Raw genomic sequence first — 24,554 nt, 5'->3', positions numbered from 1 at the left:
AGAATATCTGTGCTTTCCACAGCTTTACAATGAAATCTGGTTTTACAACTAAATAGGATATTTTAATTCTTATATTATGGTGACTTTACGAACAGGAACAAATGGCTAGTGTTGCCCATCACTTCTAAAAGACTGTGACCTAGACCACCTCCAAACCTGATGATCAGATCTCAAATGCACCTTTGGTGTGTTCACCCCTCCACTTAGAGCAGTTCACTTGTGCTCATAGTCTAGCTCAGTTCATTAGATAAACAGCTGCAGTAGAATCAACAACCAAAACAAGACCTCAACTGGAGGAGAGTGTAATTCTAATGTTTCAGTTGCATGGGCAGAAGAGAGCAAAATGTTTTCTAACAAAACAACAAGCCTCCATGGAAACTCAGATATATTGATCACTCCTCTGCCTATACAGACACACACATACCCTCTCACTCGTGCCTGCACAGGCACCACCCACAGAGAGCACACATAACCGCAGAGCCACACAAATCAATAGTGTCATCTGAATGTTTAACTTTAAGACCCAGAAGGTGAAAACAGATTTCTTTACTAAAACAAAAAATATATTTGTCTACCAAATACTGGTGCACCAGTAGAAGAGGCTGATGTATGATACGAGTGACAGCAGACAGGTGAAATTGTGAGATATCTCAAGTAGGTTCTGTGTGCAGCAGATAATTATTATAAAAGTAGAAATGGAGAATGATAGATTCCTACTGTGGTTACCACTATGGACAGCACTAATATAGCTGCAAAAGGGGGGGACATGGAGATGCATTAAAAAAATGCAACACAAGAAAAAAACTAAGATAGACCATGTCAGAAGATAACAAACAGATGTTCAAAGCCCTGAGAAGAAAGGGAAAAGTGTCTGTGAAGGACATGAGAAAGGTGAATTGAATGAATAAAAGTAGACGGGTTTGAGAAGGCAATGGAGGACAAGAATAAGAAAAAGAAAAAAAGATTACGTGAGAGCACGCATTTGAAAGAGAAAGACAAAGTCACTGACAGGCCACATGGGAGCAGAGGAAGGTATACGTGCAGCATGTCAATGTAAATACTAAGTCACTCAAGGGCTTCAATCCAGCTGAGCTCTCAGCCTGGCTTTACAGTCAGGCATTCATTAGAGAGCTAGAGAGAAAAGTGATATATTCAGGGAGTGGGAGGTATTATTGGTATCAAATATCTGCCTTCAGATGAGCTTATCAGTAACCAAGCCACATTTGTCTCTTCATCAGCTATTCTCTGTGTCATCAAACACCTCTGTCCACCTTTACCCCTCTCCTCAACATTCAGCCGCCTATTCTCCATTTCTTTCCCTGTCTCTGAAATACTTCAAACAATGTTACATCTCCCTCTGTCACAACTCTTTTTTCTCAGTTTCTTTTAGCACAGAAATCATCCAATCTGTCCATCTATCACCCCTGCAGGAGCAGCACTGCAGCTGCTGCAGCATCAATAATTGTTAGCTACCAGGGCTTCCCAGGGAAACTGGAAAGCCTGGGTATTTAGAAGAGTGTAATCTCCCACCCGGGTTGCAATCACACTTCTTCGCCCATCCCCATGACCGAGTGACCCAGGGGATGGGCTGCTGGATGGACAGTTTTGAGCCTGCGACATGACAGGCAAGCAACATAAAATGACAGGGCGGAAAGAGCGATGAGAATTACAGTAGGGGTGTAGGAGGAGGGGCTGAAGAGGAAGGCCCCTGCCTGGAGATAGGATAGTATATAGCCGTGCCACAGGTTTGTGAAGAATACATGCTTTGTGAACAATGTTGTTATTCCTCCTGACAATACTGACATGCATGTTGCCTTAATTGAATATGATTATTAAAGCAACACTATGTAGGTCAGAGGTACTGGTACTCTGGTTGAGAAGGGAAACTGTCTGCTACCTGTGTCGTAGCCTCCATGAATTTGTTGCCATTGCCAGTACCGGTGCCGTCGTTCAGAGCTCTGGAAGGGAGGCTGGCTGGCCGTGCGGCCAAGCACAGGGCACTCGTGTGTGGGTGGAGAGAGGAGCAGGGGGACTGGACTTGAGCTCGGCGGAGCTGCGATGGACCAGGACCACGGTGGCGGCGTGTTCCTACCAGTGGAAGTAAAGTTACATAGTACAGTTGCAGCCGGCGACACGATTCATCCTATTAACCGCTTTTCTACCACTTAAATGAGGTTAGAAACATTAAATATTAAGGTTGAAAAACTACATAGTGTTGCTTTAAAATGTATTCATTTATACAAAGCGGTGTCAGGCAACTTGAGACCAACTGCTATCCTACCAAACAAAGATCCCCCATATGGGATGATCTAAACTGTTACTGCCACCACCAACATCCCATTGCTTCATCAGACATACAGCTGACCTCCCTTTGGTCTCAACTTCCTTTTAGATTTCTTTCAACAAGATGTTGCAAAGATCAGTGAGAGTAACCACTGAACACACAACAAGGAGCACAACTGAATAAAATTACTATGTACATGAAAGCCTATATAAAACAATATAGACACATTCTCCCTTTTCCATGTTTTCATTTATGATATTAATTTATCACATGGGTAACAGCAATTACCATCACCTAACATCGCCAACAGAAGGTGATATCTGGTGAAAAACATGTCACTATTGTATCCTTCAAGTTACTTACACATTTCCATTTAAGTGAAGAGCTGTGTTGGCTGAGAAAGTAATTCAGCCTTGGACTTAGCAGCATAACTGTGGCACAGTAAGTAAATACTGTACTTGAAAAAAAAATTTGACAGCAAAAACATCACTCTTGTGTGTGTGTGGTAATAGAGACTGTGATAAATTATATTTTAGTGTTCATATAATGTACAAAAATAAGCAGTGGTAATTGCCAGGGACAGTATTTGTAGACAATAAATATGTGTTTATCTACACAATGTGTGTTTTTATAATGTGTCTCCAGACTACATGAAGGGAGGAAGTAAGTGGATGATGAGTAAAGGATACATTCGTACTCCGCCTGATCTTGAGCCGACTGCCAGTAACTTCTGCACAGGGTCAAAGGCCAATGCAGTGGGCTGGAAAGGGAACCCATGACGCACCGTCTGCAAGATAAAAATACAGAACAATGTTTTAATTAAATAAGAAAAAACTTTTTTTTTGAACATTTGCAGGTAATTGAATGATTTTATCATTTAATGATTTTGCCTGCCCCTATGACATTCATCTGTGTGAATCCAGACAAAGCCTTGTGATTTCGTAAAACTGTATATTCCCTAAAAATGTTATTATTTTTGCAAGATAATTGTGCTGACAACAATGAGTTTTATGACCACCACTTCATTCATTTAGGTTGTCAATAAATCAAAAGCTTTTACAATACTAAAAGCAAAAATATTTTCTTGTATAAAGTGAATGTCCTAACAGTCCTGCACCTGAAATAAAGAGGTTTACTCATGCTACTTTGGCCCAGTACTAATACAAAAGGAAGGAATTATAATTGCAACCTAATGTATCCATACATATAGTTATAATTGCACATTTCCATTTGCATAACATTTAAACATCTGAGTGTATCGTTTCAATTGACTGAAAGCTTATTGAAAATTCAAAAACCTAAAAAAACCATGGTCAATATTCTCCTATGACATACATACACCATTAAAATCCCACTGCATAATTAGAGAAAGAAACTGTACCATCTATTCATGTCACATCAGTATTGTACTGGAAGTGAACTAGCCTCAACATTCATATTCCAAGGCCTGACGAGACAAAGACACCACTGTCTCTCACTCTCACACATTTGAGATCCACTGCAGTTGTCTGCAATTAGTCATATTTAGTTTACCGGCAGTGCATCATTCACTGCTCTGTATGGATGTGGAGACACGGACATCAGCAATGTTGAATGGAAACATTAGCCTACCACATGGTAATGTTAATTACTGTAAGAATGACAGTACAGATTGAAACAAGAGATCATGAATTGGGGCGGTGTTTAGCTCAGTTGGTAGAGCACCCGCCCCATATGTTGAGGCTATAGTCCTCACTGCAGGCGACCCCGGTTTGAATCCCGCACCGAGCAGCCCCTACCCCCCCCCCCAAAGATCTACCGTTCACTTTTCAGGTACTACCTTTCACTCATATTCATTGCTGAGTACATATGAAATTCAAGGCATTGGCTTATCAATGCACGATAAACTCTAATCTGGTGTATTCATGCATGAAAAGGTGTTGGTGTGGAACTTGATATCAGAAGTAACTAGAACATTCAAAAGTTAAGTAGAAGTGAAGTTTGAGGGATGGGAACTGACACATGCCCTCACCCTATCGTTAAGAATCTCTTGCCTTCTCCATCACCATACAAAAAATTAAAGTCAAATCTTTATCCCAATTGTCGGGAAGTAATCAACACAAATGCATCAACAAATGAGTCTGCCACGACTGAAAGTGTGATGAGATGGTCACACATACACATTCATATGCAAAACACGTATATCGTCTTTGCACAGAGTGGAGAAACACAATATCAAAGGAAGAACACATTCATCCTCCAGGTCTTGCCACCAGGCACCTTTCGGTTCTCCAGCCTGACTCTGGTGCACAGTTGCTGGGATACAGGAGAGCCACTCCCCATATACATAGAGGACGTTAAGAAGTGGATGAGAAATACATTTACTCTGGTGGATCTCCATGCTGCTCATACATATTTTAAGGTCAAAGCCATAAAGCTATTTTTCTCCCTCTTTTAGTGTGTATCTGTGAATACGTCCACAGTGTGTATGACCAGGTTCACCCACACTTCCATCCTCTATCTTTTATTTATCTCCACAGTAACATGTCACTGCAGTCTTATGTTGCCTAAAATAGAGGTACCTAATAAAGATTGATTAAGCAGCTGTATACAAACACACCTTATCAACTTGTGTTGTCAATATCTGTCAGACAGTGCAAAACTTACTGTAACAAGGGGGATTCAAACACTAAAGAATTACGAAAGATATATTCATGCAGCATTTGAGGCAGCCAAGAAGTACATTAAGAAATGCAGTCAGCTGTGCAGCAAATGTTGACCTGCTGCAAAGGACCTGTGTTATGGCTGCCAGAGGCTGCATTACATCAACTCTGCTCTCAATCCACCTCCTCCCCTCCTGTTTCTCTCTCGTGTTGGCTTCTCCCCTCCACACATACACAATCTTTAGACACATAAGCCTGATGTTTAATCAGATAACCACACACACAGCCATCCACACCCCCGGAGGCTCATACCACCTCATGTCACCTACCATCCCCTCTTTCTCCACACAGAGCTGGTCTAGACCCCTGGTTCTATAAATAGCAAGTAGCACCCATGTCTACCACTATCAGCAAATTGGGTATTGAGCAGCCATACCTCCAAATACGGATCATGACATCATGATTATCACATGAAATCCTCTTATTTATCTGCAATTACAGATAATGGAGTTTTCATATTTCCAAATGTCATTTCATATTGTCAGAAAGCAAAGGTGAAAAAGTGAATTTTTTTGAGTGTTGAGTTCTGGCAAATACCAAGATTTTTTTATGCCCCAATCTGTAGTATTGTCTCTTCTTTCTTCTCACATTTTTTGAATTACTCATGCAATACTCATGTACAAAATGCCTATGGAGCAGGACAATTTAAATCAAATGATGAGTGTTGTCAGTGCAAATGAAATGTATAAAAAGGACTAGCCTATATTTTTCTTGTGGAGTGGTGGCAATTCTGACTTGAGCCGTCACCGAGTTAAAAAAGACAAAACGTTATTATACCCTGTATATATCTTAGACATACAAATAATTGATAATACAATCTAGATTAGTAAATCAACAGCTGTTAATAGCAATGTTGGCTATGCAGCAATAGCAACATTTTCAGTCCTGAGAAAATGAGGAGTAGCCTATAGTTTTTTTTTTTTTTAATGACAGCACACAATTAGAAGGGGAAAAAAAGAACAAGTAGCCAACTTAGATTCAGCATAATCTTTCCAGGTGGAATTTGCATGTTCTCCCTGTGCCTACGGTGCTCCACCGTCCTCCCACAGTTCAAAGACGTGCACGTTAGGTTGAATGGTGAATCTAAATTGCCCATAGTTGTGAATGTGAATGTGTGAAAATTTGTCTCTATACTCCAGCAACAGAGTAGTGACCCTGCATAGATAAGCAGAATAGATGGATGAACAAATGAATATGGGAGGCACATTGACAATGGGTACTGTAGTACCGGCATTACAAAATCCATTAGGCTACATTTCATTACCAGATCACCAACAAAGATAAAAATCGGCAAACTAAAGGTCCATGTTCTAGGAGAAACTACAGAGGATGGGAGCAGCTAAGTCCACAGAGATCAGGGGCCTCATTTATAAAACTGTGCGTAGGAAAGATCACTACAGGTGGCGTACGGAGGAAACACAGAAAACGCGTGCGCACAAAAGCTTTCAGATTTATAACGCATTTATGCGCATGCACGTCCTACGCCTGTTTCCATTTATAAATCACAATCAATTCTAAAGTTGGCGCACGTGAGGAAGCGCTTTACCCCACCCATATGGTGCCTATATATAAGGTCAGGGACCACCCTTGATGAAAATTAATTCATACCAAATCAATGACAGCGGAAAAGGGGAAAAAAGCCAAGAAAATATATTTCACACATGTGGAAATGGGCCTGGTCAGATGTTCAGACGCGCTGGTTTGGGTAAACAAATGACTCGGTTCAGCTTCAGGCCAGGCGCATCTTTTTTTTGTTTCTTTTGCCGGATTCAGGCCGAGAAATAATGCTAGTGAGTCGGAACCAGCTCGTGGGCCGCTCATCACGCGCCGATAGGTCCGCTCACTATGGAGTCTCCAGTGCGCCACATCCTCTAGCAGTGCTAGATGAGCCATTGTGCATCTTTACACGTTATGGTTATTTCACACATTTTCATCCTTCTGCTGTTGGGGTCACAGTTTACCCATTTCTGCAGATTTTGTGCGTGCAGCAGGGTCAGAGCTGCCGTGGTGGTGCGCACATTCTCCCACCAAGTTTGTTTTCTATAAATCCCAAACGTTGCTTACAAGTGGCATACGCCTTCTTTTGTGCGTAGCCTACTGTACGCAGCGTTTATAAATGAGGACCCTGCAGACCTTAGAGTTGGGTTACACAGTATGCATAGTCTGATCATCCTGTCATCCCCTTCTGAATTTTCCCTTAGTATGATTGCACAGAGGAGGAGAAGAGGGTCCCGTCAGGCATGCTGGCCTTGATAGCTCCTAAATCTAAAAATCAATAAAATCACAAAAAAGTGCTGTGCAAAGACCAAGAATACATGAAGTAATGGATGAAGAGACCTCTTGTGATGTGCAGTTTGAAGCATGAGCAATAAGCAGTAAATAATGCATAGGGAGAATAGTATATGTGTGGACAGCGAGGGAAAGCAAAAGAAAATGGAAACTACAGTATGGAGAGAAATACACGGTAGATAAGGAAACATGCATATCTGTATACTTTACTTGAGAAAATAGAATATATATATTGATTTTCAGGCTGTGATGATGACAAGATTGTCTTATTGTAGCTACACTAAATAAAATGTGCCAGATTGTGATCTTTATCTAACAGCTATAGTACAGACATAGCCTAGCTGAAGATAAATGTTGTTTTATACTTAGTATCTGCTTTCTAGCCTTTTACAGTATATTACTATTTTCTTTTCTTTTTTTAATTAGTCGCATTCATAGTTAAGGCAATTTTCCAGGGAGAGGCTACAGTATGTCTGCAGGTTTTGTGTGGGCAAACCTCACATCTGGCCTGCTATTCAAGGCCAGTGAAGTAGCTAGCAGTTTGATTTGACAAAGCATGAGCAAGTTCCTGGCCAGAATAATTGACATGTTAGCCTACTGATTACAACAACAGTATGCAGCTATCCCTAGTTTTTCTGACAAAACTGATGGACCAGGTCCTACTGTTATGTAACAAGCCGACAGCCACTCTGATGTTTTGAAAATACTGTAGTTACTACAATGGCCAGTGCAAAATTTGGTAATTGTAGGCTAATGTTTCATGTTAGCTGCAGGTTAGCTTGAGGGCAAAACCCTCCACACATCCCCAGACGTCCCAGCGGGCACTGGGCATCAAAGTAAGTAACCAGAAAGGCAGGCTAATGTCAGACGGTACAGAAACGAAAACTGACAGCAGGCATAATTTAGCAAATGTTGGGCACGACCTTTGTCTCGTTATTCTGGTAACTTGATGTCACAACCGAAATTGAACCAAATAGGCTACCTGCGTTTTGATAATAATAATAGGCTATCACCTGCAACTTCGGGGCATCCTTCTTGTCCGGCTTCTTGTCCTTGTTAACTGCATTGCGACGCCTTTGGTTTAGCTAACTTTAAGCTAAACGTTTTCCTCACTTTAGGGTCTGGTCCATTTTTGTGGCAAAAAAAGTTTAAAAATATATATTTCCCTCTTCTCGGTGACAGCGGGCAGTAAAAATACTCGACAGTAGGCTAATGTACCGTGGGTTACGCGAGCCTGTCCTAGCCAGGTCAGTGAGGGACTACTCTACTGACCTGGCGTTAGCCTGATTACAGCAGGTGCGCGCGAAGGTGTGCAGATGGAAGACTGCAGCCCTGCACACGTGCAGCAATTAGTCAACAAGCCCAACTAAAACTCTACATTATCTTAACGTGGCAGGCGTATAGTAGCCTTCCAACAACAGGCATATTGCATCAGAAGGTGTTTTGTTGCAGTAGCCTAAATAAAATATTCTGTCATCAGATGAAAAATAAATTCGTGAAAATAAGTCAATCAATCAAAAATAAATGCACGTTTGAGACTTCAGTGGGTAAAACCATAATCACTGATCTACTGTTCTAGGCTACTTGTCCCTGGGAAGGGATCACTGCAAATCAATACAAGTTGGATTGTAATCACGTTAATCCTGTGATGAATCATGTCTATCTTATGGATGGTCTCACAGTGACCCATGGTATGAATTCAAGGAAGCTCTCAAGGTATTCAACAAAGCCTTATTGTCATTCTGGTCACGTAAAACCATGAAAGGAACAATAGGCTATGCAATGCTCAGGTTTAGTGTGAATAGTGCACCAATGAATAGATTAGGCTATAGCCCAACTATAGTTTAATGACTAGGCCTATAGCCTAATGATATGAATCATATGCTGTAGCCTTCACAGGCACCAGATTTTAACCCGCTACAGTAGCCTAGCTACTGTACTGATAAGCGATTTTGGACAGTGCTCTGGATTTGTAAGAATTATGTTTATCAATGAGTCCGGAGACTGGATCAGGACTGCGCCAAACAGTGATGCTGCTCTGGCAACACATGGTGACCCGGCAACAACTTACCAAGACACTTCATGTTGTTTTCCTTTAATCACTTTTGATTTAATACACACAGTTTCTCCTTGTGTGTGTTGTATGCATGCATACGAACTCTGCCTCTGCATCACCCAGGTGTTTTAGCACCTGTTCCCCGAGGCTAAATGTCAGGATGAGAGACAGTAGTGCAGAGAAAAGTAGAGCATTCCCATCACATTCATCCATTCCAATTTACTCTACAGACTCAGAGCACCCATCAAACAAACAGAGATACACGTGGCTTCCCCAACCAGTGTTTGAAGGAAGATATTTTGAGGTTGCTAACAAATTCCTTTGATCTTGTCGGGAGCAGCCCCAAACAAAAAAGAGGCATATCGGAACGTGGGTAGGAAAGAAGATGTTAAGTGGAGGACTGGAAGAGAAGATGAGGGGTTTCTGAATGTGTGAAATGAGTCGGAACCACACAATGGTTATATAACACATCACAGTCTCATTTATTTCTTATCAGAGACAATCTTGCCTTTATTTTCTAACCTAGCGTTTATCATTTATTGTGCCCATCAGGTCTGCTTAAGACCAAGGATTGAAAGACACAAAGACACAAGTTAAATCCAATATTCAAACATATAAAGGTGAAAGAATGCCTCTTCTGCAGCTGACAACTAGCCTACATTCATTTGGTTGCAGGTTTTATCTGTTACAGTAACAAATTCATTTTAATGATGCATTTTAATCGGAACATATAGATTTATTATGGACCCTCATTAGTTGAAATATACAGTAGCCTAGTTGTTAAAATTGAAATTACATTGCCTTTATTTTTTTTTATTTTTTTTTTCCACATGGAGATGGCACAAGCAGAAACACTGATCACAGTTGATATCATAAAAATGTTAGCATTAGAGTTGATTTGCTGAAAATTACTGCTGATGATGAGAGCAGTGACCATGAACGGAAACATTAAAGATGCAATGAATAAAACGAAAACAACAAGGGGAATTGTGGGGAACTGCAGAGTTTAGTGATCAGTTCAACATACAAGGTTATGCAGGGAGTACACAGCCCCGTATTACAAAAGGCTGTACACGATTGCAACAGATCCAAGCAAAAACATTGAGTGCAGGTTCACCAGTAACTTTGCACATATCGTGGAGAGCACCAAATTTAGAATAGAATAGAGAAAATCTGAATGGGAAGTCTTGCTGTAAGTAGAAGGCATCTTTTTGGCAGGGAGCTGACAGGATCCTTTTCTAATGAATTAAAAAAGAACATATGGTTATGGGCTCTTACAGATAAAAATACATCATGTGACCCTAAGTACCTGAGGCCTTCAAAAGGCGAAGGTTACACAAAGCGTCTTGAGGTTTGCCCATCAGATTTAGTTTATAATGTGTAAATTATCTTATATGGAACTAAATGAAATTGCTTGAGGTCTGGATTATGAAGAGCGTCTTTTCTGTTTTCCCTGAATTGAATCCCAATCAAACACGAAGTTGTACAGTAAGGTCAGGGAATTGTTGCTGCTAGATCTAAATGGGAGAGAGTCGTGAGAGGCCTCAAGTAGAATATTATGAAGAACAGAGGCCATGCCCTTATTCCTGTTATAAATGTGAAGCATATAATACTGTAAATAAGATGAACGGATAAGGCGTAGTACAATGAAAGAACACTGGCTTTTAAAGATGACCAACTTTTTGGTCATCTTTAAAAACTTTCTTATTCCAGCAACTGTACAAAATAAAAAAAATAAGTGTCCACCAACCAGAGGGGCTGAAAGTTCAATGTGAGGCCTCGAGATCAAAGATGGTTCCATGTTGTATGGTTCACTGAGTGAGCATTTATAACGTTAGACTTAACATATTGTGATGGCATTTAAACCGGCAACCGGCTTCCAGCCGCCGTCCTTTGTTCAGGGTATCGCTGTGGTTGTGACGCGCTCCAATAAAAAACAATCACTGCACTGCTTTGCACAATCTAAGCCTGGCCTTACTTGCTTTTTTCATGTATAGTCATCAAGTAGTATATGATACATAACCATCATGAATACAAAATAAAACAACAAGAAAAGACAGAAATTGTCTTGCTCTCTGTAGCAACTGATATTTATATCTGTGATATAAATATCTATATCTACACGTACACCAATCTGTGATGTGCAGACGAGTGTATTATTCTTCATGATTTCATGCAATTCACACAAAACTGATGTGTGTGAAACTACGGATGTGTGTTGACAGTGTCGACAGTGTCTTGCGTCTATTCACACCTGAGCTTAGACCTGAGAAAGATGTTAATACCGGGTCTGACCAGGGTCATATAGACCCTTTCAGAGAGTATAAACAAAGACAGGTGTTACCAAGGATACTAATTAAAGCAGATATCAGTGGAATGTTTTTGTTAATATAAGTCCTAAATAGTCCTATTTTCCGTCAGCAATCACTTACATGAAGTATTTCAGCCTAAACACGAGTCTCTCCGTCACTCTGCTCTGCTGTAACCCGAGGAGAAAATTTTCCTTGTGGGATACAAGTGTTATCCAATGAGGAGAGAGAACGGCATGAAGGGCTGTGTGTGCAGCCAAGGGATGCGCGTGAATGTGGTGACGTAGCACGAGGACCAATTGATGCCTGACAAGGGCGGGGGCTGCTAACTCATGGTGCGTTCAAAGAAACTCGTACTTTGTGTTTTTCCTTCCTGTGAAGTCATACCAGTTCGATCTGGTACGAGTTCACGGGTCGGAAGTTACGAGTGGCCGTTATAGGGAACTTTCACAGACAACAGGATGGTAAAAACACGAGCTACGGGTTACCTGGAACGCTACCAAGTCGTGACTTGAAGCTGTAACTTACGGTTTCAAAAGCCTGCCTTGAACGCAGCATTAGCCGAAACGGCCGTGAAGCTGATATCTGCTTTAAGGCTCCATTCCATTTAGTGTACCAGAGCGTTTTCTAATGAGCCACACCTGTCTTTGTTTATACTCTCTGAAAGGGTCTATACAGTACTGTAAGTTCCCTATTTGATAGATTCCCATGCCCCATTGGCAAGACCTCAGCAAGCAGCAAGTCTGCACTGACTAGGGAGGGGCAGACTCACAAGGTGATATGATGTCATTACAGTAACATGATGTGCAAAGGAGTGACCAAAAAAACAGATCATGCAAATATTGCAAAAACACACACACACACACACACACACACACACACACACACACACACACACACCACATACATACGCATACAGTACAGTACGTGAGAAAGCTGTGTGAGAGCTTGGAAGTATGAGAACAAATGAATGAGCCTGGATAAGTTTCTCTCCCTGCTGAGTGTAGTGGGGTCATTTGTATGAGAGCGGTAGACTACACACTGTTATGTGTGTGGCTCGAGTATATTTGTACGCTTGCTTTGGCTGTGTGCATTTTTATGCATTTATATTACATCTCAAGTTTTATATGATTAACCACAGAAATGTTCCTATACTGCACAGTTTGCACTTGCACCAGTTGTATAGCAGGCAATACTTGATACAAATCTGTTTATAAATGAGATGAGTGTTGAACGCATGGCAATCTTCTCTGTATTGTGTGGAGGAGGTGATTGTTGTGATTGTATGCTGGGGCTTAATGTCGTGCTTTCATGCAGCTATGGAGTTACAAACGAGCCATGTGTGGATGTACTATGTATGTGGTTTAACCTTTACAGCAGCAGGCATGTCAGTGAATCAGTCATGGCATCTCCATCATGCCTTAGGCAAGTAGGAGTGAACCAACTAGTCACATGTTGCTACCCACAACACGGCACTGTAACATGTCGGTCTGCCCCCTCATTATTTCTGTGAGGAACCTACATTCACACATAGTTAGTTTTCAAAGCAAAACAAACAAGCGTGTTTCCTAAAAATCTTGTTTCTATCATAGATTTGCTGGTGTCATCCATAGGCTGCAAGCAAATGTGGTTAGCCCGCACTCTGACCTTTTGGGTCAGATGTTTAACTGAATCCACTCATGAGGTAAATTGCATTTTCCTTGTCAGTTTAGTAGAACTTGAACATAGTGTTAACTGTAATGTTTGTAATGATGCAATATTTAATAGTTATTCTGCTATAGGCAACAACAGCATCAACTGCTGTTTATTTACTCACATTTTGTTGCATTTTAAGGCAAGAAGTTAAGATGCTCTGTGACCAGCACTACCTCGTATAGAGAAGGTGGGCTGTATGGTAAAGGAATGAATGTTGATACTAAAACAAAACACTTCCTTTTGCCCTATGAGTGAACAACAGCAAACATTGGCTATGCAGCAAAAGCAAAAATTACAAGTTTAATTTTTTGCTTTCTGTAAAAAATGTAGACCATTCTCCAGATGGCGCCCCACATGTATGTTCATACTGTCTTACATTGCACGAGTCAGAATTTATATGATGGATCACAGTTAGTGACATTTGCCAACAATCATCTGTATTATTAACTTCCTTCACAAACAGATAACATATTAATACTATATTTCGATTATAATAGTAACATGCACCAATGATCACGGAAGATGAACAAAGTATAACATTGAAGCAGAAGAGACAGATTCCATCTATCCTGTCTCTTACACACATAGGCTGTACTGTAACAAGGCATTTGTTGTTTAATTGAATTTCATCCAGAAAAAAATATCATGAGGAACCTTTGATCTTATAATGAGCTAAAATCAAAATGAAGAAGAAGACTCAACTCCATACTTTAGAGGAGACATCAAGTAGATGAGCTTTGTCTAGTGCTGGAGAGATCTTAAGAGCAGAGGGATCCAATAACCACTCGGAGAGGCAAGGAAGAAGCCCCAGTGTTGGTTTTAAAGCTTACAGCACTGGAGTTTCAAGTGGATTGTTTTCCATAATTAGGTTTCAACTCAACAGTCTCAGTCATGCACAAAAGCATTGTGTTTGTATCATTTTGGGTCATATTTTCTTCCATAGTAAGTGCACAGAAAGGGCAATAGATTTATGAAAATGTGCATTACTGAAATTGACATTTCTCTAGAAGCATTGCGAATCTGTGATCTTCCATGTGGGACCTTGAGGGTTTAAGGTTCAAGAGCTGTACCTTCATACATATTAACAGCCCTCGTGATAATAATAATAGTCTTCTACTGGCTTTCCTTGGTTGTCTTTGTTAAGATATATACGTATGAATGAGAATTTTCTTCTCAATAGAAGCCACACATCACACAAAGCCAAATTGCTATGGTGGTTGATCAAATGCTGCAAAATGAAAACAGACTTCATCAGAGTGAAGTGATGGAAAATCGAGTGAAATGAAGGGCTGTTTGAAAAGCTCACTCGATTATATTTGCGCAGTGTGAGGTGAGGCAGACAGTCTGTTGTCACCTACAGAGCGAATAGACAAAGCATTATGTGAGCCCACACAAAATCAAACAGAAGATATTTCTTTTGGCATGATACAATAGTTGATGTTTTTGTACACATGGTGGACACTGAATTCCGAATACACAAACACACAGCACTTTAAAATCCTGTGTCTCACTTTACAGAACATCTCTCCTGCACTACTGCTTTTTTCCCTTTCCTCTCTTCTCAGACTGACATCAACTCCTCCTCAATTGATCGCATACTGTGGCTTCTGACAGGCAGCCGACACATGGTAATGTGAGACTAGCTGGAAGTCAACCCACTGAGTCATCACACCCATGGAGAGCTCACGGGGTCGCTGCAGAGGGGTAAGGTGATGTCATCATGCTGTCAAAGGACAGCAACCAGAGGGAGGGAAAGGAGGGCCCAAGTTCCTGACCCCTGCAATACAGCGGTAAATTAAAAAAAAAAAAGAGGACGTTTTCTTCAACAAAAAATATTTGCACCCCAACCTCTGGATTATTTTTATAAAACAATTTTGCTAATGGTTTATACTACTGTATATAGGATTCACTGGGGCCTATGGTTGACAATTTCAATATTTACTCCTTCCCTTATAAAAGTAAGCACACTACTTATTACTCAGTTATTTTGTTGACTAATTTGTTGATTTAATTTATCCTTTTTTAATTATTTATTTTATTAGGACATTTTAATTATTTACCTTTTCTGTATTATTAGTATTTTCATTATTATTTGTATTACTGCCATGTTTAAAGTGTTGTATGAATACAAAAACCAATAAAGATATGTTTAAAAAAAAAAAAAAAAGTAAGCACACTGAAATTTTCACAAATGTGTTACAGTAGTTTCTGTAACAGCAGCCAAAATACGTATTGTATGGGCTATTTAGGGGTGTACGCATTAATGTGCTGATGCATACAACATGGGCTAATGTTAGTTAAATTACCATTGTGGATTACTAATTAGCACCTCTAACAGTCACGTATACAGTCACTTGTGTCCTATCTGTCGATAAGGTTCAAGCAAGCTTGCATTAAGAGAAAAATCTGAATCTATTTAGGGAAAGCAGCTAAGATTTTCCATTAGCCAAATAAATCTATTCCTATTCAAAAAAAAATAGCATGTCATCTTAAACTATACTAGTCTAAACTGTGGTCATGCTAGCAAATCTGCTAAATCTTTACTTAGACAAAGTGGTGCTTTGAGCTAAATGCTAACATCAGCAGTTAATTCATGTACACCATCCAAGGTAAGCATGTGAGCATATATATTTGCTGAGTAGCACTAAACAGTGCAGCTGAGGCTGATGAGAATATAATTTTGCAAGTGAGGGAGGTTTATCAAAGGCTGAACTGGCAAGTGAAAAATTTGACCTGTTGGTGGGACTATAATAAAATCAGGTGATCACCATGGCAATCCATCTTAAAGTTGAACAGATATTTCATTCTGGATCAAACTGGTGAACCAATCAAACCACGTGACCTAGAAACATTAAACCAGCATTGGTAAAAGTCATCAAAAACAACCGTCTTAGACACCAAAGACAAAGAGAATCTAAAATGTTGAATCTTGTATTGCATTAGTATTACTAAATGTCTATTAGTGTTCCTGAAAGGTAGGCTTCAATATACGACACAAAGTAAGTATCCTTCCACAGTCTAAAATTAGCCATATCTGATTGTAATGGTGTTATGGGTAATCATACACCCCCTTTTGAGATTACTCATTTATTAAAGGAGATTCAAATTGTGAATGGGGTCAATATATCTCAGCAGTGCACCTTTTAACAAGCTCCAAATCCCAAAATATTAAAAACTCTTAAAACCTCACTGGGTTCAGACACAGATTTTCAAATGCAGAGATCTAAGACCAGTAGAAGAAAATTGTTCTTTCTCTCTCACTGCTAACACGACATTAAATGTCATGTGTAGTGATCGTTGTCTCTTAGAAACAAATTCACTATCAAAACGTGTTGCAAAACCTCTTAGGGAACTGTTCTGTGTGGATGTCTGGGTATAATGCATGTTTTTTGTTTTGACTCTGAATAACATACTCCAAAGACATTATGCACGCAGCCAAAATAGCATGTGAGTAAAAGTGTGCAATTTTTGCAACGTATGTAGAAGTAATTTGGCTTTGCATGTGTATCAGCTGATTTACCCTGGTTGTACCTGAGTTGCTGCTCTACCTATACTTGTCTGTGATCACTAAGCCAAGACCAAGGATTGTACCCCTGAATGCACAAAGCATCCTAGCATGCTAAAATTACCCTAACCCTTCATCAATTTAAAGCTGTTTTTTAAAGTTTTTTTTCGCATTGGATAATGCAGGCACACGAATTACAGTGTATTCGTCACGCTGCTCACGATTCATCAGCCACTGATATTGGATCCGTCATACGTCAATCAAACATCTGAGACACACACACCGAGCTTGGTCTCGCCCCAAACATTGAATATCCCGCTCACTTGATAACGACCGATCAGATTCGTTTTCCTTACTCGGGTAAACTCGTAGAAGGAGGCGCGACAAACAGGATAATTTTCTGAACACCTTTAAGGCACAATCTGTCAGAATAAGTTACATTTTGTCACAGCTGACATGCGTCTGTCAGTCAGATCTATGATCATCACAGAAACCACCATAATTTCCATTGATTACAATAATACAGACACAACTCCACTTTCAGTGAAGTGAGTGGTGCAGAAAAACAGAGGTGGCAAAAGGAATAAGGATGAAATCAGTTGAGAGCAATGTAATGACTGACATTTTGCAGATGAATAGCACAGAGGAAAACTCCTGTACACTGTCTAACTTTTTGGTTTTAATAAGAGTTAGCCTACATCGTTTTGGTCACAAAGACCTTCAATATCCAATGAATACCAAACTTTCAATAGTCCTACTACTTCAATGATGCAAAATGTGTAATTGTGTTTTTGATGACAATGTGTTGACAAACTGGGAGAATAGGCTAAGGCCTAAGGCATGACTGTGATAAAGATCTTGTGAGTGAGGAGCTCAGATGTGTTGAAGCTGTGTAGAAGCTTATTGGGCTCTCAAACCTGTGTCAAATGACCTGACCTACTTGATGTCACATGCTTTTCCATTCTACTGTATTTAATTCAGACTTAGGTAGCACTGGCTTTGGACTTTTAAGTTTATGCTTTTGTCTACATCCTTATCAATAAGACCTTGGTTACCCTGGCAACTGGGGATGAAAGTGTCTCCATTATCAGTCAGAATAATGGCTAAACAATATACCACAGCACAGCAGTGTGAAGGTCTTTATGGGCTGAACTCTTGGAATGCTAGACCTGAAAACTAGAGAATAAAACTAGAACTAGTAAAACACCTTCTGTTTCTAACACCTACTGTTAGAAACCAGTTGTCTATTTACTCTTCCAGTAGATACAGAACAACAACAATTAGTGTTCATCTGGAATCATGCTAGTTGCTATGTTTTTCTGTCTTTCTGCATGCTGTCATGCAACATTTTGGCTGAAGCAGCTGTTCTTTGCTGGCAACAACTGTACAAAAAGAGCAGAGAGTGTGACTCAAAACTGTTGTTGTAGACTGAAGATGCTACAAACTACACCAAGCTGCAGGGATGAGTACAGAGTACAGTAGCCATGTTATTGCATTGTCAGTGTTAAAACAACAAATGATTGGTGCGCCCTGGTGCCTGCTTAAGTCCTTGCTGCCATGGGTTCAAGTCTGAATCGTGCTGCATTGTCATCTTCTCTCCCACTTCCCTACTTTTCAGGCACTTAAGATGTAAACCCACTAAACTGAATGATAAAAACATGAAACAATTCAAATACCGGTAGATAAATGTGTCACTATTTGTATTGAAATTGTCACAAACAGTTGGGGTTAAACAGAAAGAAATAACAGAAAAGCCTTGAACAACACTGATCTTCACTGAGCAACTCCTTCTGCAAGAAACTTTAAGTGAAACACAACATAAAATAATGAACGCTAAACGTCTTACTTTTTGTGTCTTCCCTGTTTGACTCAGGCATGGTTTCCACCAGCTGCTCACTAAGATATTTGGGTTTATGCATATAGAAAGGCAAATAACAAACTTTGTGCTCTGACTCTTGCCAGAGGTGCTTCACTAGTAAGACATCTAGAGACAACTGAGCAAAGTTACTGTCGTGTTCCTGGATTCATGCTGAGATGATGAGTGCTGGAAGAGCCCATTTGAGAGGAGGCATGACGGTAGGCTGGCAACAATGTTAACATACAGTATGTATGACACTACAATCAGGCTCCTCTCTTATGAAGCACTACAAGCAAACGCTCTATGTTATTTCACCAGCAGCAGCAGCAGCTTGTGACACTCACACTTGACAGAACAGATCTATGATTCAAATGTGTTTGCACCAAATCCTGATCCCGTCATCAGCATGTCGCAGCAGAGATCAAGATTTGTTGAACTGTGGACCACTCAGTCATCCAGTTCTGGTGACTTCCTTCCTTTCTCTTCTTGTTGTTAGCAAAACATATGGCTTTTGCTGATAGGTCCACCCACTTCAAGGCTTGACAAGTTTTCAGAGATACCCTTGTGCTTTTGCTCTGAGTTACAATCTGAATACATGTGACCTTCTCGTCAGCTCGAACAAAATATCTCTCTCACTGTCTAAATGTTTTCCCCAACATAAATGCCAACAACTGCAGGATTCTTGTTGGTCTATTCTTGGCAATCTCCAAACACTGTATATAACCACATTTTGACCCCGTGACCTGGTTTTCAGGCTTTGTAGACTTAAATAGCAGCCACATCCCAGTTGCAAAGGGTGCTGTTGAAACTTGCTTTCACAAGTATCTCGGAGAATTTTCAGACAAAGAACAATAAAGAAAGAAAGAAAGAAATATTTGGTGTAAGATCCCTTGGCCTTTAAAATAGTGCCAGTTCTTGTAGTTCTCCTTGACACACCTGAAGATATTTGGCAGGTAGATTGTTCCAAGAATCTTGGGGAAGTTAACTGAGTCATGTAATCACAGACTGGCCCCATGATGTTGAGATGAGGGCTGTATGGGGGCCAGGCCATCTGTCCTTGTTCATATTATCACTGAAGTTAGAGGCAGGTGACAAAAACCTAAGAGGTGACCCAGCACCCGCCCACTATGATTAGATTTTTCTAATCTAATCATAGTGGGCGGGTGCTCGGTGTATAGGTAGGTAGGTAGGACATTTTGGTAACACTTTATTTGACGCCTATCTCTATAACGCATTATAACCATATTTATAATTAATTATTATGCAGTTATAGCATGGTATGACTGTAGTTATAAACACTCATAAATGATCATAATGCTTTATAACAATAATCATAACACACTATAAAGCATTTTATCATGACTTAAGGTCAGATATTAAAATACGTTATAATTATTAGTAACTTGTGGACAATGCCCACATCGATAATGCATTACAAATATAGTTATAATGTGTTATAATTGGCTTATAAACGTGTATAACTATCATTATGAACACTCATAAATTATCATAAGACTTTATAAGAATAAGCATAACACATCATAGAGAATTATATAATGGCTTGTAAGATCAAGTATTATAGTAGAGTTATAATGCTCTATGTGTTATGCTTATTGTTATAAAGTCTTATAGTATGGTTATAATGCGTTATAGAGATAGGCATCAAATAAAGTGTTACCGAAATTTTTGTGGTACAGTACCTATCGATAAATTTGGTTTGCAGTGAAGGAGTCCTCAGTCTTTAAGACACAGCACAAGCACATGGCATAGATAAATAAATTGATTAATCAAAACATTGCTTCTACGCAGTGTCAATATAACTGATTAATTTAAGTGATGACTGTATTTAAGATTGAGCCAACTATTGGCTGTAACTGTCTTGTGTACAGCGTTGCTAGGTCAAGCTGTAAATCACCAGTCACTGCTGCTCTTTAAAGACGGATTTCAAAACCATTACGCCAGAGAGAAAGATAAAAGCCTGTGTGAAATCTGTACTATTGGTAAATTGATGGAGAGGGCATTCTCCCATTTCCCTCTCACCATGTTTGGGTTGCTGTATTGTTTAGCCAGCGGGAGAGTGCTATCTCTATTTCATTATTATTTAGATCAAATAACTATGTTTTACCCTTAGGTGGCATGAATGTTAGAAGGGTTTTGTCTGTTCTTCTGGATTTGAGTTTGAAAATATATGCCACTCTTATCTGAAGCAAACTCAACTCTGCATGGTCTGTTGTAGTAAAATATTTGTGGAATTTGAAAGAAAAGTGATATGTGTATTCCTGAAAGTGCGTTGAGCTAAAAGTATAAAGCCTGCTCCTCTACCATTATTTAGCCGTCTGCTATCCCTCTGTCCTCCTCTTTATTTCATTACATCATAACACCGAAACAACTTTAATATGTTTGGAGTGCACTGATAAATGGATGGAGTGTATCATACTGTATGCTCTGCATGCTTTGCTTTCAACAAATTAATACTCGCGTATGTGTGAATCTAAGGGTTGCCGGTCGTTCTCGTGAATACATTTTCACTGTATCATTCAGATCAGTTAATTCAATTGACATCCAACAAATGCAATTCAATCCAACCTCTCCCCCTCTCCCTCTCTGTCTCCATGACTTCCTATCACTAACACAAAATGAACTCATTATGCTGTAAACAGAAATGCTCCAATGAGACTCTCAGCCACCTGGGTTCCTTCCTTCTTTTAGTCCCTCGGTCTAAGGGTGAGCTCACCATTTTCCCTCAGCTATCGTCTCCTGCAGCACCTTGCTATGAACTATAAACACAAAAAAACACTGCATATGAGTTATTGCATCTTCCCACACTGCACAGTGAGGACAGAAGTCATGACTAACTTTCAAAAGTTATCCAGGTTGCCAAACACTCCCACACATACTGCACCAGCTCACAGATTTATGTCCCCATTAGAAGGTGCAGATCCTATCTTCAAATATTTGGGACAATGAACATAAGTGTGTAATGATGACTGTCATATTTTCTTTATCTTTGTTTGGGATGTATCTACTGTATCTCTAATAAGAATGAGTTGTGGAGACTGTCCATTTGGTTTGCATTCAGGAAACAAATGTTATGTTATGTTAATCCAGTTGATGAAACACAGATGTACGTACAATAATCCTCTTTGTTTATTCTGATAGTCACAAAAAATACCATTTCATCCTGACTGGGAACAAACCAGTTTTTGTCTGTGTATAGCACACTCATACTTTGTAGCTCAGTGACTGAGGAAAAGGGTCAGGGGAGACAGATTTTTATTCATTACGTGGTTCTTCTAAGGTCTATTTTTGTGCACGTCTGCATCCCACATTCTGCCCGGCATAACATAAGAGAGCAGCACCCTCATTAGAAGGTTATGGGAAGACAATAACAAGATATTCTCCTTTTGCACACTCATGCCTCCATCCAACAAAATACTGACCTTGTTCAACTTTTACTTTCAGACAGGTATTAAAAGTTTTCAGCATTGTTCCAAAGCTCTGTCTGAGAGTAACAGTTTATCATGCGTGTGGTTTGCAGGGAGATGAAAACCTGAGACATACCTGCAGCAATGAATAATTGGTGACAAAAATGTGACAATGTAATGGACCAATCACACTAACATATCCATCCCACTGTGGGCCCTGTCTGCATTCGCAAGATGAGTTGACAGATGCAATTGCAGCTTTACTGCTTCTTTCTCCTGCTCTCTCTATGGCTTTCTCTCACTTGACACACACACACACACACACACACACACACACACACACACACACACACACACACACACACACACACACACACACACACACACACACACACACACACACACACACACACACACACACACACACAACCTGCACCTGCACAAGCTTGAATAAAAAACACTGAGTAAATGTGATGGTGGAGAGCATATTTGTACATTCATGGGTTTTTCATGAGCCACTAAGCCAATTCAGTGTCCTTTAAAACAACCATGCATTAAGCCACTCACTGAGGAGCAGCAGCTTCCTGCATGGGACCAGGCAATCATGCTGTTCTTTTCCAGCACTTTCTCTTCCCTCCCTGCCTCCCTGCCTGCCTGCCTGCCTGCCGAGGGTGCTCTGCAGCATCCTTTTCAGCTTGTGAATCAACCTCCTTCCTCACAGCCCCCCAACCCCCCCCAAACCCTTCAGTGTCACTCTGCCCAATAATAATATAGCTCTGCAAACAACCTGGTTTCTCTTGGGTTCTCAATGAATTATGCACAGCCATATCCAAAATGATGTACCTCCCATTTCTTTACGGGTGAGGAATAATCGCTGCAGTCAGCTCCAAAATGCATCCAGAAAAGGGCTGCAATGGGCGGCAGAGGCTGCTATAAATACCCCCAACCCCACTCTCTCCATCCCCCCCACACCCCCCCAACACCCATCCACATCCCTCCCTCCTTCTCTGTGAAAAGCACATCAGCTAAGACAGGACTGCAGGGTCCCTCCGCTGGCTAGCTGTGCACTTTTTTCTTCTTTTTTTTTTTTAAATGCAAGGGAGTGATACTAGTTATGTCATCGCTCTACATCATTTGTGCCTGCTTGCTGATGCAACGGGGAGGCTGCTATTCATTGACTTCCTTTGAATTGTTTGTCTCACATGTGTGTAGGCTGCAGCAGCCTATACAGCATGCTGATGATGGGGCGCATAGACTGTAGCTATATACTGCACATACCGGTGGGAGCTGGAGTGTACCCAAAAAAACTGTACACACGCGCGCGCGCGCCCACACGCACGCCAGCTTCCCCAGCTGTGCACACATGTCCACGGGCGCAAAGCTTTATGTTCCTAGATGAACAATGGGTGACTAATGGAATATAACAGCGATTCTCTGACGTTAGGGCCCTTATAATCTTATCTCACTGAGGTTTTTTTTTTAAAGCTTTTTCTTTGCTGCTTTGCCTAAAACTGCATCTGTCCTTTGGCAGACTGGAAACACGGAGCTGCCCGTGGTGCTGAAGTTTCAGCACAAACACAGACCAGCAGGCCACCAAATCTATAGCGCAGCAGCTCAACTCACTCCAGAAGCAACTTTTACGACCTCCTTCTCTTTTAATGAATTCTTCTGCAGACATCATTTTGTCCCGTCTCGCTATGTGAAAAAACAAAACAGAGGTGGTGAAAGCAGAAATCAAGGTGTGACTGTGGACCTCCCTCTTTTGATGATGGGATGCTGGTACTCTGAACCTGAATAAATCTCTTTATCTACTGTACCCACCTTGCACAGCTGAAAGTTTTCCGATATCAGCGTCTCCTGGACGTCGATTTCCTTGGGAGTTGGCGCCGAGGTAGGAGTCCCTGCCGCGCTGCCGCACGATGGGGATCCGAGAGTCCCTCCCGGGGAGGAGGTGGTCAAGCCATCCAACACCTTCCGAAACTTCTTCATTTTCTACCCCTGTTTAATATTTGCGTCGCGTCAAGGATGGAGAGAGGGAGGGGGGAAGACCACTCTACTCTCTTTGTTTTTTCCAGAGTTCCCGGTCTCCTCTTAGATGTAAACTCGTTTAGACGACAAAAGATAGAAAACGTCGCTTCCTGCAGCAGCAGCAGCAGGCTAGAAAGACCCACTGTCTCTGTCTCTCTCTCTTAGGTGCAATTTAAAAAGTCACAGAGGTACCTCATCTTGCTCTCTGGCTGTTGTCCACAAAAGAAAAGAAAAAACAGCAACAACAAAACGTCTGATCCACTCTGATCGGAGGATTACAGCCAATGTTGCGGATGCAGGTCGCCTATCTCATCTCAGAGCAAGCACCAACGGCTACTGAAACCACTCAACTTCATCTTCCCTCTGCATCCTAAAATAACATCCACGCCTGGGCTCTGAGAAA

The 24,554-nt window shown here is 40.7% G+C and overlaps 1 protein-coding gene across 1 annotated transcript in view; it reads right to left on the bottom strand.

Annotated features, from left to right (window-relative positions):
• Positions 1-24,112, bottom strand: part of stxbp5l (syntaxin binding protein 5L) — a gene marked incomplete at both ends in the record, with an annotated part of 140,459 nt that extends 116,347 nt beyond the window's left edge. The window contains 2 exons of the mRNA XM_083997452.1: positions 2,974-3,071; positions 23,945-24,112. Coding sequence (XP_083853578.1) covers positions 2,974-3,071; positions 23,945-24,112 — 266 coding nt within the window. The remainder of the gene's footprint in view (positions 1-2,973; positions 3,072-23,944) is intronic.
• Positions 24,113-24,554: the final 442 nt, after the last annotated feature.

This window comes from Trachurus trachurus (assembly GCF_905171665.1).
Source record: "Trachurus trachurus genome assembly, chromosome: 21".
NCBI classification, from domain to species: Eukaryota; Metazoa; Chordata; class Actinopteri; order Carangiformes; family Carangidae; genus Trachurus; species Trachurus trachurus.
Note: the sequence above shows the minus strand (reverse complement) of the source record. Positions and strands in the feature narration are given on the sequence as shown.